Source organism: Pteropus medius, unplaced genomic scaffold (genome assembly GCF_902729225.1).
Source record: "Pteropus medius unplaced genomic scaffold, Ma_sr-lr_union100, whole genome shotgun sequence".
In the NCBI taxonomy this organism is placed as follows: Eukaryota; Metazoa; Chordata; class Mammalia; order Chiroptera; family Pteropodidae; genus Pteropus; species Pteropus medius.
The window spans coordinates 2,500,759-2,520,482 of NW_024355695.1; the positions used below are offsets into that span (position 1 = coordinate 2,500,759).

Here is a 19,724-nt window from a genome sequence, read left to right on the forward strand (position 1 = left end):
TCTTCTTGTAGCACCATCAGCCTGGTAGGCTACCCTAGACCCTAAGAAGCAGCTCAGGAAGCTCGAGCTGATTAGGCCCAGCAATAGGCTCTTTAGATGCTTTTCATGTTTTGTGATGTGCAAAGATTGAAAGCTCTGTTCTTCTGAGCTGCCTGTCTCATTAGTAAAGTCGACTTTTAGGAACCAAAATGTACCAGGCCAGCTTCCCCGCTGCAACAAAACCAGATTTTTCCCAAGGTTCCTGCCTGTTGCTAGGAAACTACGCACTGGTACTGTGGGCCTTCTCCCCAACCTCAACCAAGCCCCAAGGGTGTGTGGACTGCAGCCAGTGAGCTCCCTATCTCTTCTAGGAGCCCTTCAATTATCGTTATCATTAAGACTCCCAGCATCCACAAAGGGAAGTGAGAATCATCCCACTCCCTTCCTCTCTAACAACTTCCCAAACATGAAACTAAGAAGTGAAAACCGAAGGCCGTTGTGCCATCTCCTTTTATTATCAAAGTATACAACTGCCACCCACAGCAGCTGCTGTCCACAGAAGCCTTTCAAAGCCTCTTGGGACAGAACTGCCTCTAGCTCCACTATAGGAAACTCACCCCTCCCTTCTGTGGCTGGGAACACCTAAAACTGGCCTCCTCACACTCACCATCCTGGAGCGAGATTTAGAAGGGCAGAGTACCACACCCTTGGCCCAGAGATCTTGTCCCTGGGGGTTTTTGCCCTCTTCTCTGGTTAAGAGGACAGTGTTCTTAGTTGAAGAAAGCAACAGAAGAGGAGAAAGGGAGGGAAGGAGAAATAGAGAGTTCTGGGATGTGGAGTTGGAAACTAGCAAATCATGATACTGATGTCTTAAGAATGCATATCTTCTTGGGGAGAGAAGAAAAATTGAGATTTTAGAAAGGAATCTGTCTTGTCTCTAGTTCACAGCTTCAAGTTGTTTTGCTTTGAAAGGCTCTGCAACTTCTATGACCCTGTCATTCCTTCACTCGGGGAAAAATAATAGATGGGATGGGGGAGGAGCGGGATGATGGCTTCTACAGTCTCTTCTCAGTCCTAACATTACGTGGTAAGGGGCAGATATTTCAATCTTTCAAGCAAGACCTAGAAAACTGGACGTACTTTTCTAAGGGGTATAGTGATCAGGACTGGGGATAGGGAGAATCAGCCAACTGGTCTCAGACTCCAGAAACCTTATGTCAAAGCTGACTCTAGATTGCTCCGGGCCTAGAAAATGACATGATCTACTCAGATTCTAGCCAGCAAAACAAAACAAAGGTGTGACCTCCCCAAACAGCACTTGAACTCTTGAGAACTTTTGGTGTGAGTCTTTTTTTTTAATATACCAGTTCCTCCTAGAGTTGAGACACGACAGAAAATTACAATTCTCCAGCCCTGTTTGTTGGCTTATGTTTGCTCTTCCTGAGAGCCGAAAACTGGCCTCTTATATCTTGCCATCGTTGTAGCCCCCTCCAGCCTTCAGGACTCAGCCGTGCTCCACCACTGGAGCAAAGCAATGGTCCCTACAAGGTGTGACCGTATTCTTTGAAAATCGATTTCATTTAAAAAAAAAAAACATGCTAAGTTCATCTTATTTACTCCTGAAGTTATAGTCACTCATTCAACATTTATTGAGTACCTACTACTTGCCAAGCTCTGTTCTGAGCCCTGCGGGATAGATACAGCAATGAATTAAACAGGCCAACTCTCCTTGAGCAGGAAAATCATTAGGGTCAAGGATATACGTGGGCCGGGGAAAGAGAAGTGGCAAATGACTCCTAACATGCCAATTCACTGAGTATTAAATGCATATCTGCTCCCTTCCCAAAGACCACCAAAGTTAGACAACACAAAGTAAAATTAAATCCTCAGTACATCTGCAACCTGACAAATTGCCCCTCCTCCTTATCATTGGTATTCCCACCTCCATGCCTTTGTTTCTCTTTGCTCTCCAACCTATGCTGCCCTTGGGGGTGGTGGGCTACAGTTAAGATGAAATCGAAATTGTTGGACTTAAAGTAAGACCCAGATCCAAGAAAGACACCACCTTCTGACCTTAGTTTCTGTTTTATTTTTTGTTTTGTTTTATGAGGTGGGTTCTGTGGTATTTTCTTATAGCAAAGACTTTTCCAGGTATTAACAACTTAACCTCAAATGTTCTTAGGGCTTAAACTACATTTTTGAAGATTAATTGGGATGCTGTTGCCATCGCTCAGGGAGAAGTATTGAAGGCTTGAGTTATAAACATGGAAAAAGCATTCAGAGAGAGGGGTAGGAGGAGTCCAAGATAGCTCTGCATGAGCATCACAGCCTGAGTGACTGAAAGTAATACCAGCTCAGTTCCATGCCCCTCACTGACTTTGTGGGATTTTTAGGAGCTCTTTCTTGTTCCTAACAGAAACAAACTTGATCCATATTCATTTTGGGAGAATTGCGACTTCACTGCCCAAACTGATGTTTTGTTTTCATTACACAGCATTCCGGTGTCTTTCCATCCTCCCCTCCCTCTGGACTTTCTGATGAGCCCCAGTCTGCCTCTCCTTCGCCCAGCTACATGTGGTCCTCCAGCGCACCACCCCGTTATTCTCCACCCTACTACCCGCCTTTTGAAAAGCCACCACCTTACAGCCCCTAAAGAGGAATGCCTGCCGGCTCTTGGGATTATTGTGGCTTTTGCATTTCTGCTTTAGTGAATTGTGTAGGGTACACAATTTAAAGTGTGATTCTTATGCAGTTTCAAGTTTTACAACGGCCTGCCAGGCTAGGGAAAAGATAGCAATGAAACTTATTTGTTATCAATGCTGAGCAGGGGTGGCTAGGCTGACCAGGACTTCCGAGAAGGGCAGCACACACAATCTAAGCAAGAGTGGGGAGCCAGCCCAGGAAGAAACTTGTCATGTTTGGACCTGCATTACCCCATGGCTCTGCCTCTGTATTCAGCAGAAGTGTGGTCGCCATTTGTTTCATTTTGTGTAAATGTAGTGTTGTCTTCAGGCCCTTGGCAGATTGCCACCCTAGTACCTCGGCTGAAGTACTACTGGCTTATAGGCCCTATCTTTCCCTACCACTAAAGTCAGTTCCTAAGAAAAACTTCCCATATGATAGGACTGCACGATAGTTCCAATACAGAAAGTTCTAGCTAAGATTTTGTTTGCTTGTGTCTGGATGTTGGGAAAAAAAACTGCCCATTAACTCTCTTTTCTTCTGAGTATTGTAAAAATTGCTGTCGTGATCATTCAGCTCAGCTTGTTACTGGTACCTCCCATAGGGAAAAGTGCAATATTCCCTCGAATAGTGGGGAACAGAATTGATCATCCTGGAAGGACTGAAATTCACAGAGCAACATGTGAGGTGTTTTAAGTATATGTTACACATCTGTTAACTTAGGAGACAGTGGTTCTAACACATGTTGCAAAGTATTACAAAATACATTTGCTACAGGAGATATAAATCTTATGGTTAAAATTCAGAGTTAAAAAATGCTAGATTAGGTTCTTGGGTCATGGTATGGTTACTAATCCTTGTGACTATTTAATCTTCAAATATTGTGCTGCGGCCCCAGCAAACCGCACATATCCTGCACCCCACTCCAGAAGAATCATCAGTATTTAATGCCACTGCTCTTATTGGTCTCTTTTTCTGTTAAGACCAATCATGACAGCATTCAAGATTATGAAAGTGTTACAATGCCGCTTTTAAGTCTGCAAAAACTCAAGTGCAGCCAACTTGACAAATTCTTAAGTGTTATTGTAGATTTAAAATCCATTTGACACATTGTGGTAGGTATTCGTCTAGTTCTTCTAATTAGACATAGCTCTAAACCATCACCCCGATGGATTTAACACTTTGACACCTATGCCTCCACTTCAAAATGAACACATTCATTGTGATCTTATGTTAACCTAAGGATTAATTTAAAGGGAGATTGATAATCCTACACTTCTATAATGTAAAAATACAGGGGCTACGGGAGGGTACCTAATTAGACAGTTCTGCAAACACTGAACACATATTGGAAAATTTTCCAGCCAATTTCGCTACCTCCAGACTTGATGGATTAGAGGTAGCAGGCAAATGCTGGTGCTCCTATCTACCTTGTAGACACCCAGCCATCAAGAATTATCAAGGCATAACAAGTGCACTCATTGTTCACAGTAAATGTTTGCAAAACATTAACTTTCAGCACCATGATGTCTCATCCAGATTTTGAATCTGAAAAACGATAATCCTTTTGCATTATATAAAATCACTATTATTTTCTACAGTTCTCAGCATATTAAACTTCTATTGGATTTCAAAAAGGGACTAATAACCAATTGACTTACAAATATCAACTTCTAATACTGTGATTTTTTTTTTGCTGTTTACACTTTACCTTTTGCTTTAATGTATATTTAATTTTTTAAAAGCACCATTACAGTATATTTATCATATTTCTTAGTGTTAAGATTCTGACTCATTTCTATGTATTTTTCTTACTTTACAAAATAATTTGAAACAGTATAGATTTTGTAACACTTAATTTGAGCTTTTTTATTACATTGAATTATATAAAATGCATGTTACCTTAGAAAAATTAATATTTGCTGCTTTGCTCTTTTGCAAAACATTTGCTGTAATGAAGGAATTTGTATTTCCAATACGTCCCTTGACTGCATTTTGTAATATTTACTGCTTTATGCCTAATTCTGCTTTAAAATATTGAACTGGGCATGAAACATTAAAATATTAATCCAGAACCCATATAAACTGGATGTTGCTTAAAATCTGTATCACTGCCATGTTGGAAACCCAGACTGCTTTTGTGATGTTTCAAATTAATAAAACTATCCTCCTCCTTATCCATTTTCATGGAATCTATGAGTGTGACAAACACTCTAAAGCGACTGACAGCAGCTGACTCGCTTTTGACTATTATGGTTCAAGATACATCAGACATGCAAATAACCAACATGTGAAACCTAATGGGAGATTATGTCATGCTGTTATTAGAAACATAGCTCAAATCTCGCTATAAAAATTGAAAAACAACAGAATATAAAAGTCTATATAATTTCGAAAATATAATCTTGTAAAAATGCACTCAAAAATCAGAATTAAAATGTTTTATTTTTGCTGTAAGAAGCTCTATGAACTAATCAGGTAACAATAGTTAATGAAAAGTAGAACTTAAAGTTATGATAGGAAAGATTGTACAAGTATGAATATTACAGTATTGTTGGAAATGAACAAGGTTTCATATGATTGACAGAGGTGAAGAAGTCAGTGCTGTTGAATTAGCAATTAATTCTTTAGAATATGCATGCCTTAACCACTCAAAATACCTTGATCGTTTTTTACCATTTGTTTTACCTTTTTGGTACAATGAGAAAAAAACGCTGCATCAATTCCTCATAGTAGTTGTATGTGGGGGATCATTACTACCAAAATGATAATGATCATTTAAAATATACTTTAAAGTGAATCTTTCAAGATTGCTATGGTATTTTAAAATCTGCTTGGAGAATTTTCACTTTCTGTCATTTCTTTTAACAAATTGCTATTTCAAACAGTCCCTACTCAGAATATTTACAGGTAATTTATCATAGGAGGAAATTTGAAGCCAATTTGAAAGAAAAAAAATGAAGTTAGCCAGAAAACTGAGTATAAAATAGAAAAAGCCCATTGTCAGTTTTAAACAGCATCTTGCTGCAGATTTCCAACCCAATAAATACTGGGAGTGCAGAGTTTTAGCCTCAAAGGAGTATTCCACATGAATTCCAAACTTTGGATGTAGAAACTTTTAGAAAAACTGAAGACCCTAACATACCTGCAAGTGATAAGTCTTCTGGCAAAAATACGATTTAATTGTTCAGTTTTCCTCCTCCCCAAAACTCCAGAAGATACCTTTAGTAAGCAGTTTAAATTTCATACTCAGAATTTACAGAGCACAGCAGCAGCAACAGCAGCAAGTATACATTTAATATATATATATATATACATATATATGTATATATATATACATATATATGTGTATATATATATATATATATATTACTCAGGATGGATAGTTTTCAGACAACAGACTAATTTACCTAGCAGTTAAATCTGAAAGATCCAGAAGCTCTGCTGGCATCAGTATCATTCACACTTGTAGAAGTAATTATGTCTAACTGGTTGAAATAGGTTAATGAAACTCAAATTTCCACTGAAAATATTTCAGAATGCACCCTATAGCCAAAGAGAAATGTTATCAATATCTACATAGAAAGGACACTGATATTGTGATTCCAGAGCTCTGTCTTAAGTTACAAGGTAATTTAAAATTTTCCAAGGATTAGTTTACAAAATGGTTTGTAGATCTAGACACACAACAGCAAAACAGATGCATGTTATTCTAGTCCTCGTTAAGCAAAGGATTTTTTTCTTTCTCCTTGTATTATTGCAAATACTGATGCCTGATACCCTCAGGTACCAACTTAAGAAACACTGAAACCATTATCTTCAAATCTAGCTTACTGTCAGAAGGATGATGTATACATGAGAAATTATGATTAAAGCTTTAAGTTCAAAGGTAAGAAATAGACTATTTTTAAAAATACATGGTTAAGGAAAAAGAAAATATCTATTTCAATTAAGATATACTTAAGCAAGGTTACAAATGACTAATAACTATGCACAACAATCTTTTTCAGTATCTATTAATTTTTTTTTCCTTTGCAAAAAGTCATTTACAGAAATTCAACAAGTTAATCCTGTTATAAATGCTAGGCTATATATTTGTCCCAACCTGCTTCCTTTTAGTACTAGCACTTCGATAAGTTTTTACTTTATTTTCTAAGTGTTTAAATATGTGTCATTTTAAAAGGAAGAAAGGTGGTATTTACTATTCTCAAGATAAATGGTAATCGGCGAGCCTATATTACATTCCATATATAGTTTCTGATTGCTATAATACCGCAGCAATTTGCAGATGGAATGGAACTTATTTTAGAAGGGGTTAAAAACCTAAAAGGTCTTGCTGAAAGGGAAATACTAGATCACTGATTCAACTATTTCAAATGAAAGTTTCCTATTAGAGAGTCTAAGTAATATGAACATTTAAAAATATATGCCAGTAGCCTCCCACCCAAAATATGTAGGAGTCTCATTTCTGGAATCTATCATGTATAAAGATTTATACAGAATTAAAGATTTATTTGGTGGCTTTCAGATTCAAAATTTGAAAATTTCATGGGAATATTTTTAACCATAATGAGCAAAAAGGCAATCTCCATTCACTTCCACTGTCTCTATTATGTAAGAGCAAAAATTCAAAAAAAAAAAAAAGCGACAACTTTTCATCTCCTGTCTGCATTATGGAGATTAGTATTTTTGCCCACAGGGACCACATAGCAAAGGTATATATACAGTAGTCCAGCCACCAAAGTCTTTTCCAAACTATGACAATAAAAGCAAGATATAATTCTAATTAGCTAAAACTAATTAATTCTTCAGATGAGACTTGTCTGCATGGCCATTTTCATGGGGGCAGGGAGGCAGGAGGTTGCTATCCATTTGGACTAGCACAATATACAACCAAGCAGAGACTTACTCTGAAATTTTCCAGAACAACTTTAAAAGTTCTTGTTCATTTTTTACGCCATATATAAAACACAACACACATTTATAGTCTCAATATTAAGAAAATTAAGAATTCAGCAGTAAAGTGCTAACATAGAAGGGGGAAGTTATAAGATGTACTAGGGTATGCTAATAACTCCAGTTATCTTCAAAGAACATTCAGACTGCTTCAAACTCTATTCAGGAAACTATCTCTCCAAGCTTTTTTTTTTGCCTCTTTTAAATAAGCTGAAAGCTAACTATATAAACAAATACTTGGGGCAGGGGGGAATTCTCAATCTCTGTACTCAAACTCAGAATAATTTGCTTCTAAAAATTATCAACAAGTAATCCAGCTATACTATCTTCAGATGATGTGGCAGAACAAATTATCTTGTTTTCACCTTGTTTCATAGGTCTGAAAGTCCTGCCCCTTAATCCAAACCAAAACTTTGATACTTCAAAAGAGTTCAGTAAGATTCTGGTATTATGAATTCAAACTCAGTACTGCCATCTGTTACATTCTGTTTAAAAATTGAATCATTTTCCTGCTGAATAAAAATATCTTCCCAGGTCATTGGCTTGTTCTGAGTAGATGTGGTCCCTACTGGAGGTTCTTTCCCAGCATCAACCTTATATCCAATACCATCATCCTTCATTACAGGCACAGTGCCTGACCTATCAGAAAGGTATGCATATTGTCTGATCTGTAAAGACCTGCATGGATGTAACCGATAAAGCTTCGAGTCTCCAGAAGGATCTTGACTATGAACTGACTTTATGTGTGAAGACATAAACTGATAGTTGATGAAAGATTTGCCACAAGCCAAACATTGATACCTTCGCTCCCCTGTGTGATGAATTTCATGCTTTGTGCGATATTCTGCAAGGGGAAATACCTTCTCACAGTAACGGCAAGGATACTTCTTTTCCCAGGAATGAATGTTAAAATGTCTCCGCAAGCTCGTCAGACAGACATACGATCTTTTGCATACAATACAAATATAATAGACCCTTCCATCTACTATTAACTCATAGTGATCATCATGTTTTACTTTCATACGTTTGTTTGCTGTCTCACTGCTAGATGTTTTTGGTATCTCATTCTCAAGTCTGGCCTCCCCTTCATCAGGGTCATCTTTGACAGGGATGACTATGTCATAAGTATCTTCACCGATATTTGCATAAACCTTGCAACCAGTTGACAAGCCTTCAATTTCAGTAGCTGTATCTAAAGTAATGATCTTCTGACCCTCCATTAGATGTTTTGATTCTAAACCTGGATCATTAGTGTTTCTAGTAATTATATCTGAAATTTTTAAAGAATTGGAAAGTGGCTCTTGCAGAAGTGTAGGGATCTGCATCTTCTGTATCAGTGATCCATCAAAAGTGGTACTTTGAGGGATATCAGCCTGTGGGACCAAAGATGTATTACTGATGGCCGAATCTGGACTGGAGCTAATAGTGTCATCATCATCATCTATAATTTCCTCCTCCTCTTCTTCATTGGCCTTGTTTCCTGTTAAAACAGCACTGTTTGGTGTCTGCTGATTCTGCACAAGTAAATTGATTGAAGGTGACATATGATTTGGAAGTGAAGGACTGACATTTGGTGGTGTAGTAAGTGGTGTCTGATTTAACAAAATAATGTTAGGAGTCAGATGTGTCGGGGCCGAAGATACCAGCAATTTTTCACTTCCTTGTGTTTGGCTCAGAGTTGCCTGATTCACAGGAGTAGGAAGTTTCTGAGTAGGTGTGATATTTGTTAAAGGGGGAGAGTTATTACTAGCACAAGGTGCGACATCTGAAATAGCAACAGAGCCTGAGTTAGGCTGGACCTGTGCCACTGCACTGTTACTCGGCAAAGTCTCCTTTGCAGGCAGAATCTCAGAGCAGAAAATGACGTCATCATCATCATCATCTGAATCAGTAACAATGATCTTTTTTGTCTCATAATCTTCAGCAGATAAAGAAAAAGACTCTGTTATAATAGGCATTATAGCGGCCCCATTATCTTGGGCTTCGTCTTTTGATTTTTGTATTTCAAGGTTCTTGTCACTAGAACCAGGAGGTGAGGTTTCTGCATTACCATCCTGAGCTGTACCTGAGATGCTTTTAACCTGTGACAACGGGACACCAAGCTCTGCTATAAATTTAACTCCTAACAATTGCCCTGATTTAATTAACTCATCAAGCAAATCTGATCTAACACGAACAATTTTAGAACTATAGATATAATTGAGAATTTCTGCAAAGATCTCTGCTCTTATAAAGCTCAGTTCAACAACTTGCCCAGCAACTGAGAAGAGCTGATGGAAGTAAGTACTAGAAGCAGAAAGAATATTCCTGTGGGCCCGGAATTTTCGGTCTTCCACAATAACGGTAACATCACAGAAGAGTCCATGGCCACGTTGCTCATTCAAGGAGTTCAGCAGACTGCCAGAGTACTGAATGTCTGTAGCAGAAATCAGTTTTCTACTCTCCATGCCTATAAAAAAAAAAGGGAAGGGAATGGGGATGAGAGAAGGTTAGGAAAGAAAAACAAAAGTATTTTATCATTCAGAATTGTAGCTACAGCATCATTAAATAGTTCATTCAAGTTTTAACTGAAGTTTGGCATAACTTTTTACTTCTATATAAACTGTTCATACAGGATGGGTTTTGGACCACATGTCAATTCTCACGTCTTCCCTCTGAGACAAGCAACTTTTAAATTGATCTACGGACATCAATAGTAATCTCCTCATTTGAAGCTGATACATGCGTCACCACTTAGCAAATTTTAAAGATCAGAATTAATTTTCTTAGTTCTGATTTTGGGTTTTCTCCTCAAGAAGAGCTAAGAGTTAATTTTTAGCTGTCTTAAAACTTTTTTAAGAAAAAGCATCATGAACACTAGTTATTTCATGTAAATGAATGATTTACATGTTAGAAAAGTTTGGTGTGTGCAATATTGGGTTGGAAATACTCTTCCTAAATTTTAACTTATCTTTAAGAAATATTCAAAAGCTACTCCCTGCAGCTAATGACTGAATCAGCATTTATAAACACTGAAAACTATTACTTGTAAGTTTCCCCTTATTTTTCTGTTATTTAAATTGGGATGCCTCATCTGGATAAATCATTAAACACCTTATTACTCCTTCTTCATCCCCTTTCCCCTCACCTCTTTACCCTTACAATCTCCAGAGGTAGAATGTTAAACAGAGTGCCAAGTGAAGTCAATAGATACTATTGTAAAAAATAAATAAGACAAAGGAAAAGGAAAGTTTACTATTTCTTAACGCTATTTTGCACGAAAACATTTTTGTTGGTAAAGAATTACGTGCACTGGTATGAGAACTTTTTTCACACCAAATGAGTTAGTGAAAATGAAAATATAAACTTATTGGAACAGAGCAGACATTACTCTAGAAAAGAGGTGGCGATGTCAGTAAACAGTATTGCTGTGTACTACTCCCTAAACATTTTTTTGGACTTCTCAGAAATATTCCCAGTAGCACTGACCTGAGTTGCTTGGTGTAAAAATATGTGTGTGTGTGTGTGTGTGTGTGTGTGGGTGTGTGTAATAACTATTAGCTGACAAGTACTTTTGGTAAGGAAACACTTTTATTGCTAATATTCTTTTCCTCTAGAGTTACCAAAATAGTACCACTGTTATAGTGCCTAAGTTATGCACTTGAAAGGCAGGGCATCTCAAATATCTTCTCAATTTTTCAAAATTATAGCTTAAAAACAAAAAGTGAGTGAAAAGTCTAGAGATCAAAGACTTAAAACATCATCTGTAATAAGGCGTTGCTCGTTAACAGTACCAAGGAATTTCAAGTTACCATAAAGGCATTCATCAGAAAGAGTGACCTTTGGACAGCGAGCCAGCAACCAGGGCTTCTGAAATATGGGGGTTTCGACAGAAGTCACTTTTCAGGGAATAGATGGGTTTCTGAATACGATCTCACAATTTTTGTCATTTGCCAATGTTTTTTTCCAATGGAAGAATGCGTTATATGGACATGTCCCTGTGACACTAGGACATGGTTTCATTTTGTTTAGGTTTCCTCCTCCTCCCCGTTAGGGTGGACCCAGGAACAGCACAAATCGGTCTGAAACCACTCCAAGATTTGCGACCTGACTTTGAAAAAGCCATTCTGCATCACTGCGAAAGAAATCCTTGACTGTGGGCAGGTGATGGTGGAAAAGCGAGAAACGCCATCCGCGAGGGAGTGAAACAAACCGACACGCGGCTCCCTGCGGCAGCTGAACCCCATCTTCCTTCCTCCACCTCTCTTCCCCATTCGCACCTAGCCGCCTGCAACCAATGTTTTTAATCTTAATTCAAGCGAAAAGGCAGCTTCTTGCAAATACAGATGGAGAAAAGAACTGCACAGTCAGGGCGGGGTAATGAGGTGAGCTGGGGAAAGTAAAAGGTGGCAAAGAGAAGGGTGGGGGTGCTAGGAGGGGACGAGGCCGAGCAGGCGGCATTGTTATGCCCTGGAAGGGGACGGAAGGGGAGGATGGGCTCGGCAGGAAGGCTCTAAATCAAAGTAGGGGCGAGAAGGAGAAAAAGAGGCACAAAAAGGCAGACAGAGGGGCGAGGAAAAAGCCAAGTGGGTCTCGGTGGAGGGCTCCCCACGCTCCAGGCCTACCCAGAGCACCGGCAGCCCCCAGGCCCCTGACGGCGAAGGGGACCGCGCCGCGGCCCTCCTGGTTCGTCCCCTCCTTCACTCCCGGGCCCACACAAAGAAAGGGCCGGAGGAGCGGAGCCTCCGACTCTGCCGCTTCCTGGTTCAAGTGAGGAGAATACAGACGCAGGCGCGGCCCAGGGACGGAGGAAGCAGCGCGCCCCTTGCCCTTCTCCCCTCCCGGGTCGGGGCAGGGTCCTCACCTGCTTCCCGGCGCCGCAGTGTCTCCTCGTCGGGCCGCGCCGAAGGGTGGGAGTCCTCCAACAACAAGAGGCCGGACTCCGCGGCGATTCGGCTCCCTCTTTAAACGTCGCTCCAGTCTTGGGCGACGTCGACGCGGCTGCCGCCTCCCGCCGCCACCGCTGCTACCGCTGCCCCACGCCGCCGACAGAGGGCACAGCGCGGGGGCGAAGCGCTGAAGTCGAAGGCTCCCTCCTCTTCCGAGAGCACTTCGGGTTTTTCCGGAAGAGCCCGAGCTCCAGACGGACCCGCTTCGGCGCCCCATCAGACTTCGGCTCCTTCCGAAAGGGGCGGAGGAGGACTGGGAAGCTCTCGGGATGTTCGGCCCTTTCCGGAGGGCGAAAGGGTGGGAAAAAGGAAAGGGGAAGATGGAGCGACGCAGTCACAAGCGATGGGGATGGAAGGGAAGCTAGTCGCTTTCATCTAAATTCAGTGTAAACGTCTCGCGTGAAATCTTTGAGAGATTATCCGGGTTCCATTTCTTCTGCAAATTTGAAACTGCTCTATTAGCTTGTTTCTTGGATGATAAACCACCTCGAAATATAATCTGAAGAAATATAATCAAATTTTGTCAACTCAAATCAAATTCCAGGATAACAAGATAACTACATTACAGTAACTACTTTTAGGAAATAAAGCTAGTGTCTGGACAAGTACTATCTTCTTAATAGACTACTAAATGATGCTAATTTCTTCATTTCGACTATCGCTTACTTACCACCTGTTTGATCTGTACCAAATCTTATGCTAGGTTCTGTGGAATACAAAAATGAATAAGCCAAAGTCTCTACCTTTTCAAAGAACTCAGGAGATAGGTACCCAAACGTGGACAAAAGTGTTTGTACAAGGTATAGAACACATAGAAGGGAATAGCAAACTGAATGTTAACATTTGACCTGTATCATTAACACTTGCATTGTTGATTTATGTTTATTTTCATAGCATTTCCTCCTCAGATGGCTTTAGTGCCTGACACATAGTAGGTGTTCAATAATAGTTTAATGAATGAATAAATGAGTTGTAATTTTTTTTGAAATCCTCTGGTAATGCCCTTCCGACTGAGTACCATGATGAATGAAACAACAGGATAGGTGTTTAGAGAACAAAATATTTCTCTTTCAGTTGGTTATTGATCATATTCAACTAAGGAACCAAAATAGTAGCTTTTTTCCTTCAGCACTGAAGGCCATTCACTACTTTCATTTTCTTTTTTAAAAATACGTGTAGGATAATATTGCATCCATTTCCAAAAACTTGAATTTGCACCTGTTTACCTTTCAGTCAGAATCCCTGTACTTCTTTCCTACAAAAATCTTACTGAAAATGTCCGTCAGGATATTCCAGAATAAAAACAGATACAACTATATTTAATTTTCTTCAACATGAAGTCAGACAAGGATGTCATCATCTATCCCCAATCTATTCTACACTCTCCTTAATAAAGCAAAGCCACATAAATTACCCTGTATTCCCAATAAAGGGTGAAAACAGAACCAAAGTCATAACTCCAATGTAAAAAAAAAAGTAAAGCCACATAGTAAAACATCAAAGTGGTGTAATACAGTTGTATTTTCACTAGGAAATAGGAAATTCACAAGATATTCCTTAGTTTCTTCTCCAAGATTTTATATTGTGAGAAAAAAAAAACTATGTGGGAATTATTGCATCATTGTTTCTTATTAGGACTTAAAATTATGAAAGTTTCATTGTTTAATATAAAGATATTTCACGGGAAATAGCAGTGTGCTGTTGTCAAGGAAACTAAAGCAGGTGGTAGTATTTTCCCGGCAACTGAGCACTTAACAAAACTAGTTAGCAGGTTAATAATTATTTTTCTGAGTCATCTTCCCCCAAAATTTAGTAGCAAGAAAAAATTTAGGAAATAGGACAAAGTATATATTGAAAGTTTAGGATCTATTTATCTTTCAGTAGCTAAGGTGACTAAAACTAAAATGAGACTTAACTTTGAAATACAGATCAGAGAGGCAGTAGCTGCCACGCTCGATATTAAATTTTTGTTGGTTAACTCTCAGTAAATTGGAAGATGCAATACGATTTCTGTTGCATCAGCATTAACAGCACCAAGGCTGTCCATAGGATTACTTTGCCTTTGTCCCTTTCCTGAAAGGGCTTTAAAAGTGTGGAGCCTCAACCGAGGTATGATGAAAACCTGTTCATTCAAAGCCTAGGGAACCTTCTCTTCCCTTCTGTCCATGTCTCTCACCCTTTAACTCAGCAAAAACTGAACTAAAATTAAAAAGCTACCTATAATTAAGGAGAGCCAATGATCAGAAAAGAATTTTTTTTATAGGAAAGCAGAGCAGACCAAGAAATTTAATATTTGCCTTTGGGACAAGATCATTGGAAAGTTTCATTAATTTTCTGTTTCTCAGAAAGTTATCTCACCTTCCACTTTCTTTTCATCTACATGCTTAACCCTACATCAAACTCAATAGATTTTATTTTATTTATTTATTTTTTATGGTGACATTGGTTAATGAAATCCAATAAGTTTCAGCTATACATTTTAACAGTGAGGTATATATATATATATATATATATATATATATATATATATATATATATATATTTACATTGTGTGCTCATCTCCCATAGTTAGATTTCTTTCTGTCACCACATATTTGACCCCTTTTACCCCGTATACCTCCCCTCTCCCCTCTCCCCGCTATCCTCTGGTAACTACTAGTCTATTGTCCGTGTCCATGAGTCTCTGTTTGTCCTATTCATTTGTTGCTTTTAGGATTATATCCCACATATAAATGATATCATGTGGTTTTCAACTTTTTCTGTCTGGCTTATTTCACTTAGCATGATTATCTCGAGGTCCACCCATGTTGTCGCAAATGGCAATATTTCATCTCTTCTTATGGCTGAGTAATATTCCATTGTATATATGTACCACTGCTGCATTAGCCAATCATCTATTGTAGGACACTTCGATTGCTTCCATGTCCTGGCCACCGTGAATAATGCTGCTATGAACATCGGTGTGCAAATATCTTTTCGAATATGAAACTCAGTAGATTTTAAATAGAAGAACCTGTATCGAATGGATTTGGAGGTACAAATGGTTTCACATTCTAGAAAAGTTTTTAATTGACTGATAATGGAATTGGTTTGGTTTTGTAACCACGTGTCAGTGTTTGCTCGCCTTGTTTGAACTTGATTATGAATTCCGTGAAGGCTGCCAACTGTCCTCTCCTATGTTAAAATGCCAAGAATCTTGTGGGTGCTTTATATATTAACTGATGATGATAAAAGAGGGAAAAAATGACATTCATCCAGTCCTAGAGCCTTGAATTACTCAGTCCTCTGAGTTATGCTTAGCTTCACAGATTTAGTAAGGTCACCACACAAGTATAAGAAGAAAACATAGTAGAGTATAGTGAAAAAAAGACTTGAGGAGCAGATGTTAGTGGGTTGGATTCTGTACTGTCACCTTATAGCTGTGCAACCTTGAACCTGATTCTTCATCTATAAAATAAGGATAATAATATTTTCCCATAGAGTTGTTTGGATTATTAAATAAATTAACTATGTGTGATGTCAAACAGTTTACAATTTCCAAAATATGACATGCTGTTTACTGCTTCCATATCTGTACCTGGAAGCCTGAATCTAGAATAATCATCCCTTTCATATCCACACTTTGCCTCTCTTGTTGTTTGGCAAGTTCCTGGTCTTCCAGAAAGACACGACTCAAGCACTAAATTATTTGTGAAGCCAGTCTTAAACCAAAAAATGGTAGATAGATATGGTTACATAATGTTGAGTGAATATCTGGAACCCAATAAGTGCTAAATATATGTTTGTTTTTTCATTACTATCCCCTTCTCTGCTTAATCCCAACAATTCTTTCTTTAAGTGACTTGTTAGATATTGTTAATTCTCTTCTTCTTAAAATCTTTCATAGTCAATTGAAGGGATGTATAACCCTCCTACTTGGAAAGAGGGAGCGGATAATTGCTAACAATAATTACAATCTACAAAAAAAAGCAACAGGTAGCTTATTTCAAATACAAAAAGAAAATTGAAGGAATATACTACCCAAGAGTTCTTTGTGAAAAATTACTTGGCAGTATGAAATCAAATCAAATAAAAAATGAGTCAAAATAAAGAATTAAGGATGGATATTTTGTAGTGAGCCTATCTATTTAAATGGAGGACTAAGATCAAACAAGAAGGTTGAATATGAATATGTGACAGAATGAAACCACTATAAACCCTGACAATAAAAATCCATTCATTCATATGTTCATTAAATACATACCATTTAGTACCTACTCTGTGCCAGGCAATGTCCTAGGCACTATGGGTCCAGTCATCATCAAAATGAAGTCTGTCTTCATGAAACTTAGATTATAAAGGGAGAGACATACAATAAACATGTGTATCTATTATCTAAATATATAATATCAGATACTAATGAGTACTATGAAAAAATAAACTGTAAAGGAATAGAGAATGGTAAGTGTGCTATTTCAGATAGCATGGTCAGGGATCGTCTCTCTGAAAAGATGATGTATGAGCAGAGAATAGAATGAACTAAAGGTAAGAGCCAAATATCATGTTGCATTATTATTGTATGAGACATACTAATACTAAAATGTTATTCATTGTGTATCTGAAATTCAAACGTAAGTGGGCCTACTGTAATCTTTCTTTTTGCTAAATCTGACAACTTTAAAATAAACACACTGTTAGATGCTTAGGAAATACTTTGAATACTTTGTATCTTTTCTTCCTATCTCATTTTGATTTTTCTTTTAATTGAAGATAGACTCAAAAAATATGTACAGTTGATCCCTGAACAATGGGAATGGGATTTGGGGCGCCAGCCTCCCAGGCAGTTGAAAATCCACATATAACTATGACGTAATTCAACCTGAGTCATTCCTATATATTCTATATGTACATGTGTATGCACATATTTGTGCATACATTATGTATACACACATACATACATGAGACACAGTAGCACCCAATAGTATAGAATATGTAACATGCATGCACAGAAAGCACCTGAAACACAAGTAGAATTATCTGTATTGTTGATATGGCCATTCTGAAATATACCCTCTGGTCTGTCATCTTTCCCTTCAGTTATTTCAAGTACAAGGCTGAGAAAGACATGGTCTCTGGTCCAATTTGGACCTGGCGAGCCCCATGCGGAACCGGAAAAATGCCTCCAACTGGTTGCAGCATCGGCTTGTTTACACGGATACACACGCCCCTTTCTTGTCGGCTGGAGGCCACGTAGGCCTGGGGAAAGATTTTACCGAAGGACCCAGAAAGGTTTCCGTGGTTTCCGTAGCTTTGGGAGGTTGCGCAGCGGCGGGTTCTGGGAATCAGGTGGGTTCCTAGGCTCATGAGAGTGTTCCCTATTTTCGCAGCAACAATGACTCCGTTGTTTCGCGCGCCGACGGGAGGAGGAACAGGAGGGAGGCTTCGGGCTTCAGGGAGAAGCATCCCAGTTCATTCAAGAGCCCGAAGCGCAGCAAGTCCGCCTGTTCCCCGCGGGACCGCTGCTCTCTCTAGCACTTCTGCTCTCGGTCAGGGGGACCCGAATGGCCTTGGGCATCAGCGGGGACGCCTCAGCCAAGGCTCCCCAAACCGGCCCTACTGCTCTGGCTGGTGGTATCATTCGCGAGAGCAGCCCTTGGTACCGCTGCACCTTCTTCGTTTCTGCTTCTTCGGGCCGTCTATTGCGGTCCCTGCGGGAGCGACAACCGGTGGCCTAGCTTCCTGGAAAAGGACAAGGAGGATATGTGAGAAGGAAGCGCCTTCGCTCTGAGGAGTGCATCGGGCTTCTAAGTCCGTTTCATCTTTTACCCTGCTTTTCATCGTTTGCATTTCGCTCCCTTTTGCCCTCCTTGCGCCCATTTTCATTTTTTCTTGTCTATCCATGGCAGCCCCTTATTCTCCCTTTTCCTTTAATTCTCACTCATCCTTGAGCCCCTTCAGACAGTGCCCTGATCTTCCTCCACCCCTTTACACCTCGGGTCTTTTAGCGGATATGGCCCAGGTTCGCAGACCTATGTATAGCATTTATTTGCTTTGTACTATCATTTATGAACATGTTTCTATTTTCCACTAGACTTAGTGGAAAGAAAGAACCCTGTGAGTTATTCATCACAGAATTCGCAATGTTTATCGCTTAGTAAGAGCTCAGCCATTGTGTGTTAAATGAATGAACAAATCAGCTTGAGATGATAACGGGATGTGTAAGTGGAAATTCTTTGTTGGGAATTGGAAAGGATTGAGGTTAAGGGTTTAAATTGAAAAACGGGAAAACCTTCCTTCAATACATGATTGAATGAATGTAGGGAAAGTGATGTGCTAAACTGCTGAGGAAGCTACCTTGAGAAAGATCTTGTTAAGTGTTCTCAATCTTGACCTCGAGGAATGAGGGGAGGATGAGGTCAATTATCCTCTAGGGAAAGTGAGTACTGGAGTGGAAAAATAGTTTAAGAAGGAGAAGGAAAAGAGTTATAATTATTGCTGTGTATTTATTCGTATCTCATGTTTATTGAATGTCTCAGGTAGCATACTAAGTGCCTTGAATGTGTTTTTAAAAATGAGAAATTTAAAAACATTCCAGGCATTGAGGGGTAAGTTGAATTTACAAGTTGAGAGAGATCTTCACGAGTCTTTTTTCTTTCAGCAGTGGGAGGTAATAAAGCATAGTGAGGAGGATAGTCGCTGGATTCAGACTGCTTGAGTTTGAAGCCCTGCTTTGCCACATAATACCTGTGTGACCTTGGGTGTGGAGAGTTTAAGTTACTGCATTGTATTGCTGCCTTGGCATCCATTTTGTTCAGCCAAGTGGTTTGCTGGGACCTTAAAATGACACTATCCCCCTCATGCAAGCACGTGCCTTAGATAGCCCACAGAGTCACAAACAAATGTAAGTTCCTGATATGACTTCCCCAGCAGCCCTCGTGATCAGCTGCCTCCCAGCACCTGTATGCTGTATGGGCCCCCTAGAAAAGACCCCTGGGGCTTACCAAAAACCTACTCTTTTGGTTTAAATTGATCTATCTTGTCCTAGCCTAGGAACCCAAAGTACTCCACCCACAGACCCTAATAAAGGTATGTGCCCCAGGTCCTGTCTTTCTATCTGCACTCTGCCTTGACCTCCCCGTGTGGCTCTTCCAGTACCTGTAAGTAATAAACTGTTCTATTTCAGTTTCTCTTGTAGTCTGT

General features: G+C 39.3%; 3 protein-coding genes across 8 annotated transcripts in view; 2 read left to right on the forward strand and 1 right to left on the reverse strand.

Moving 5' to 3' along the window:
- Nucleotides 1-4,926, forward strand: part of TMEM255A (transmembrane protein 255A) — a 46,517-nt gene extending 41,591 nt beyond the window's left edge. Inside the window, exon 9 of the mRNA XM_039859067.1 lies at nucleotides 2,474-4,926. Within this exon, the coding sequence (XP_039715001.1) occupies nucleotides 2,474-2,632 (159 nt within the window). The 3' untranslated portion in view covers nucleotides 2,633-4,926. The remainder of the gene's footprint in view (nucleotides 1-2,473) is intronic.
- A 2,367-nt stretch (nucleotides 4,927-7,293) lies between these two features.
- Nucleotides 7,294-12,599, reverse strand: ZBTB33 (zinc finger and BTB domain containing 33). Its single transcript, XM_039859064.1, has 2 exons — nucleotides 12,461-12,599; nucleotides 7,294-10,066 (listed from the first exon to the last, which is right to left on the reverse strand). Exon 2 carries the CDS (start codon nucleotides 10,062-10,064, stop codon nucleotides 8,049-8,051), a length of 2,016 nt encoding a protein of 671 aa, XP_039714998.1. The 5' UTR covers nucleotides 10,065-10,066; nucleotides 12,461-12,599; the 3' UTR covers nucleotides 7,294-8,048.
- Nucleotides 12,600-17,790: 5,191 nt separating this feature from the next.
- LOC120599889 (rhox homeobox family member 2-like) overlaps nucleotides 17,791-19,724 on the forward strand; it is a 28,009-nt gene continuing 26,075 nt past the window's right edge. For all 6 annotated transcript variants that reach the window (XR_005652020.1, XR_005652021.1, XM_039859071.1 and 3 more), the window contains exon 1: nucleotides 17,791-17,870. The gene's annotated coding sequence lies outside the window, so the exon portion shown is untranslated. The remainder of the gene's footprint in view (nucleotides 17,871-19,724) is intronic.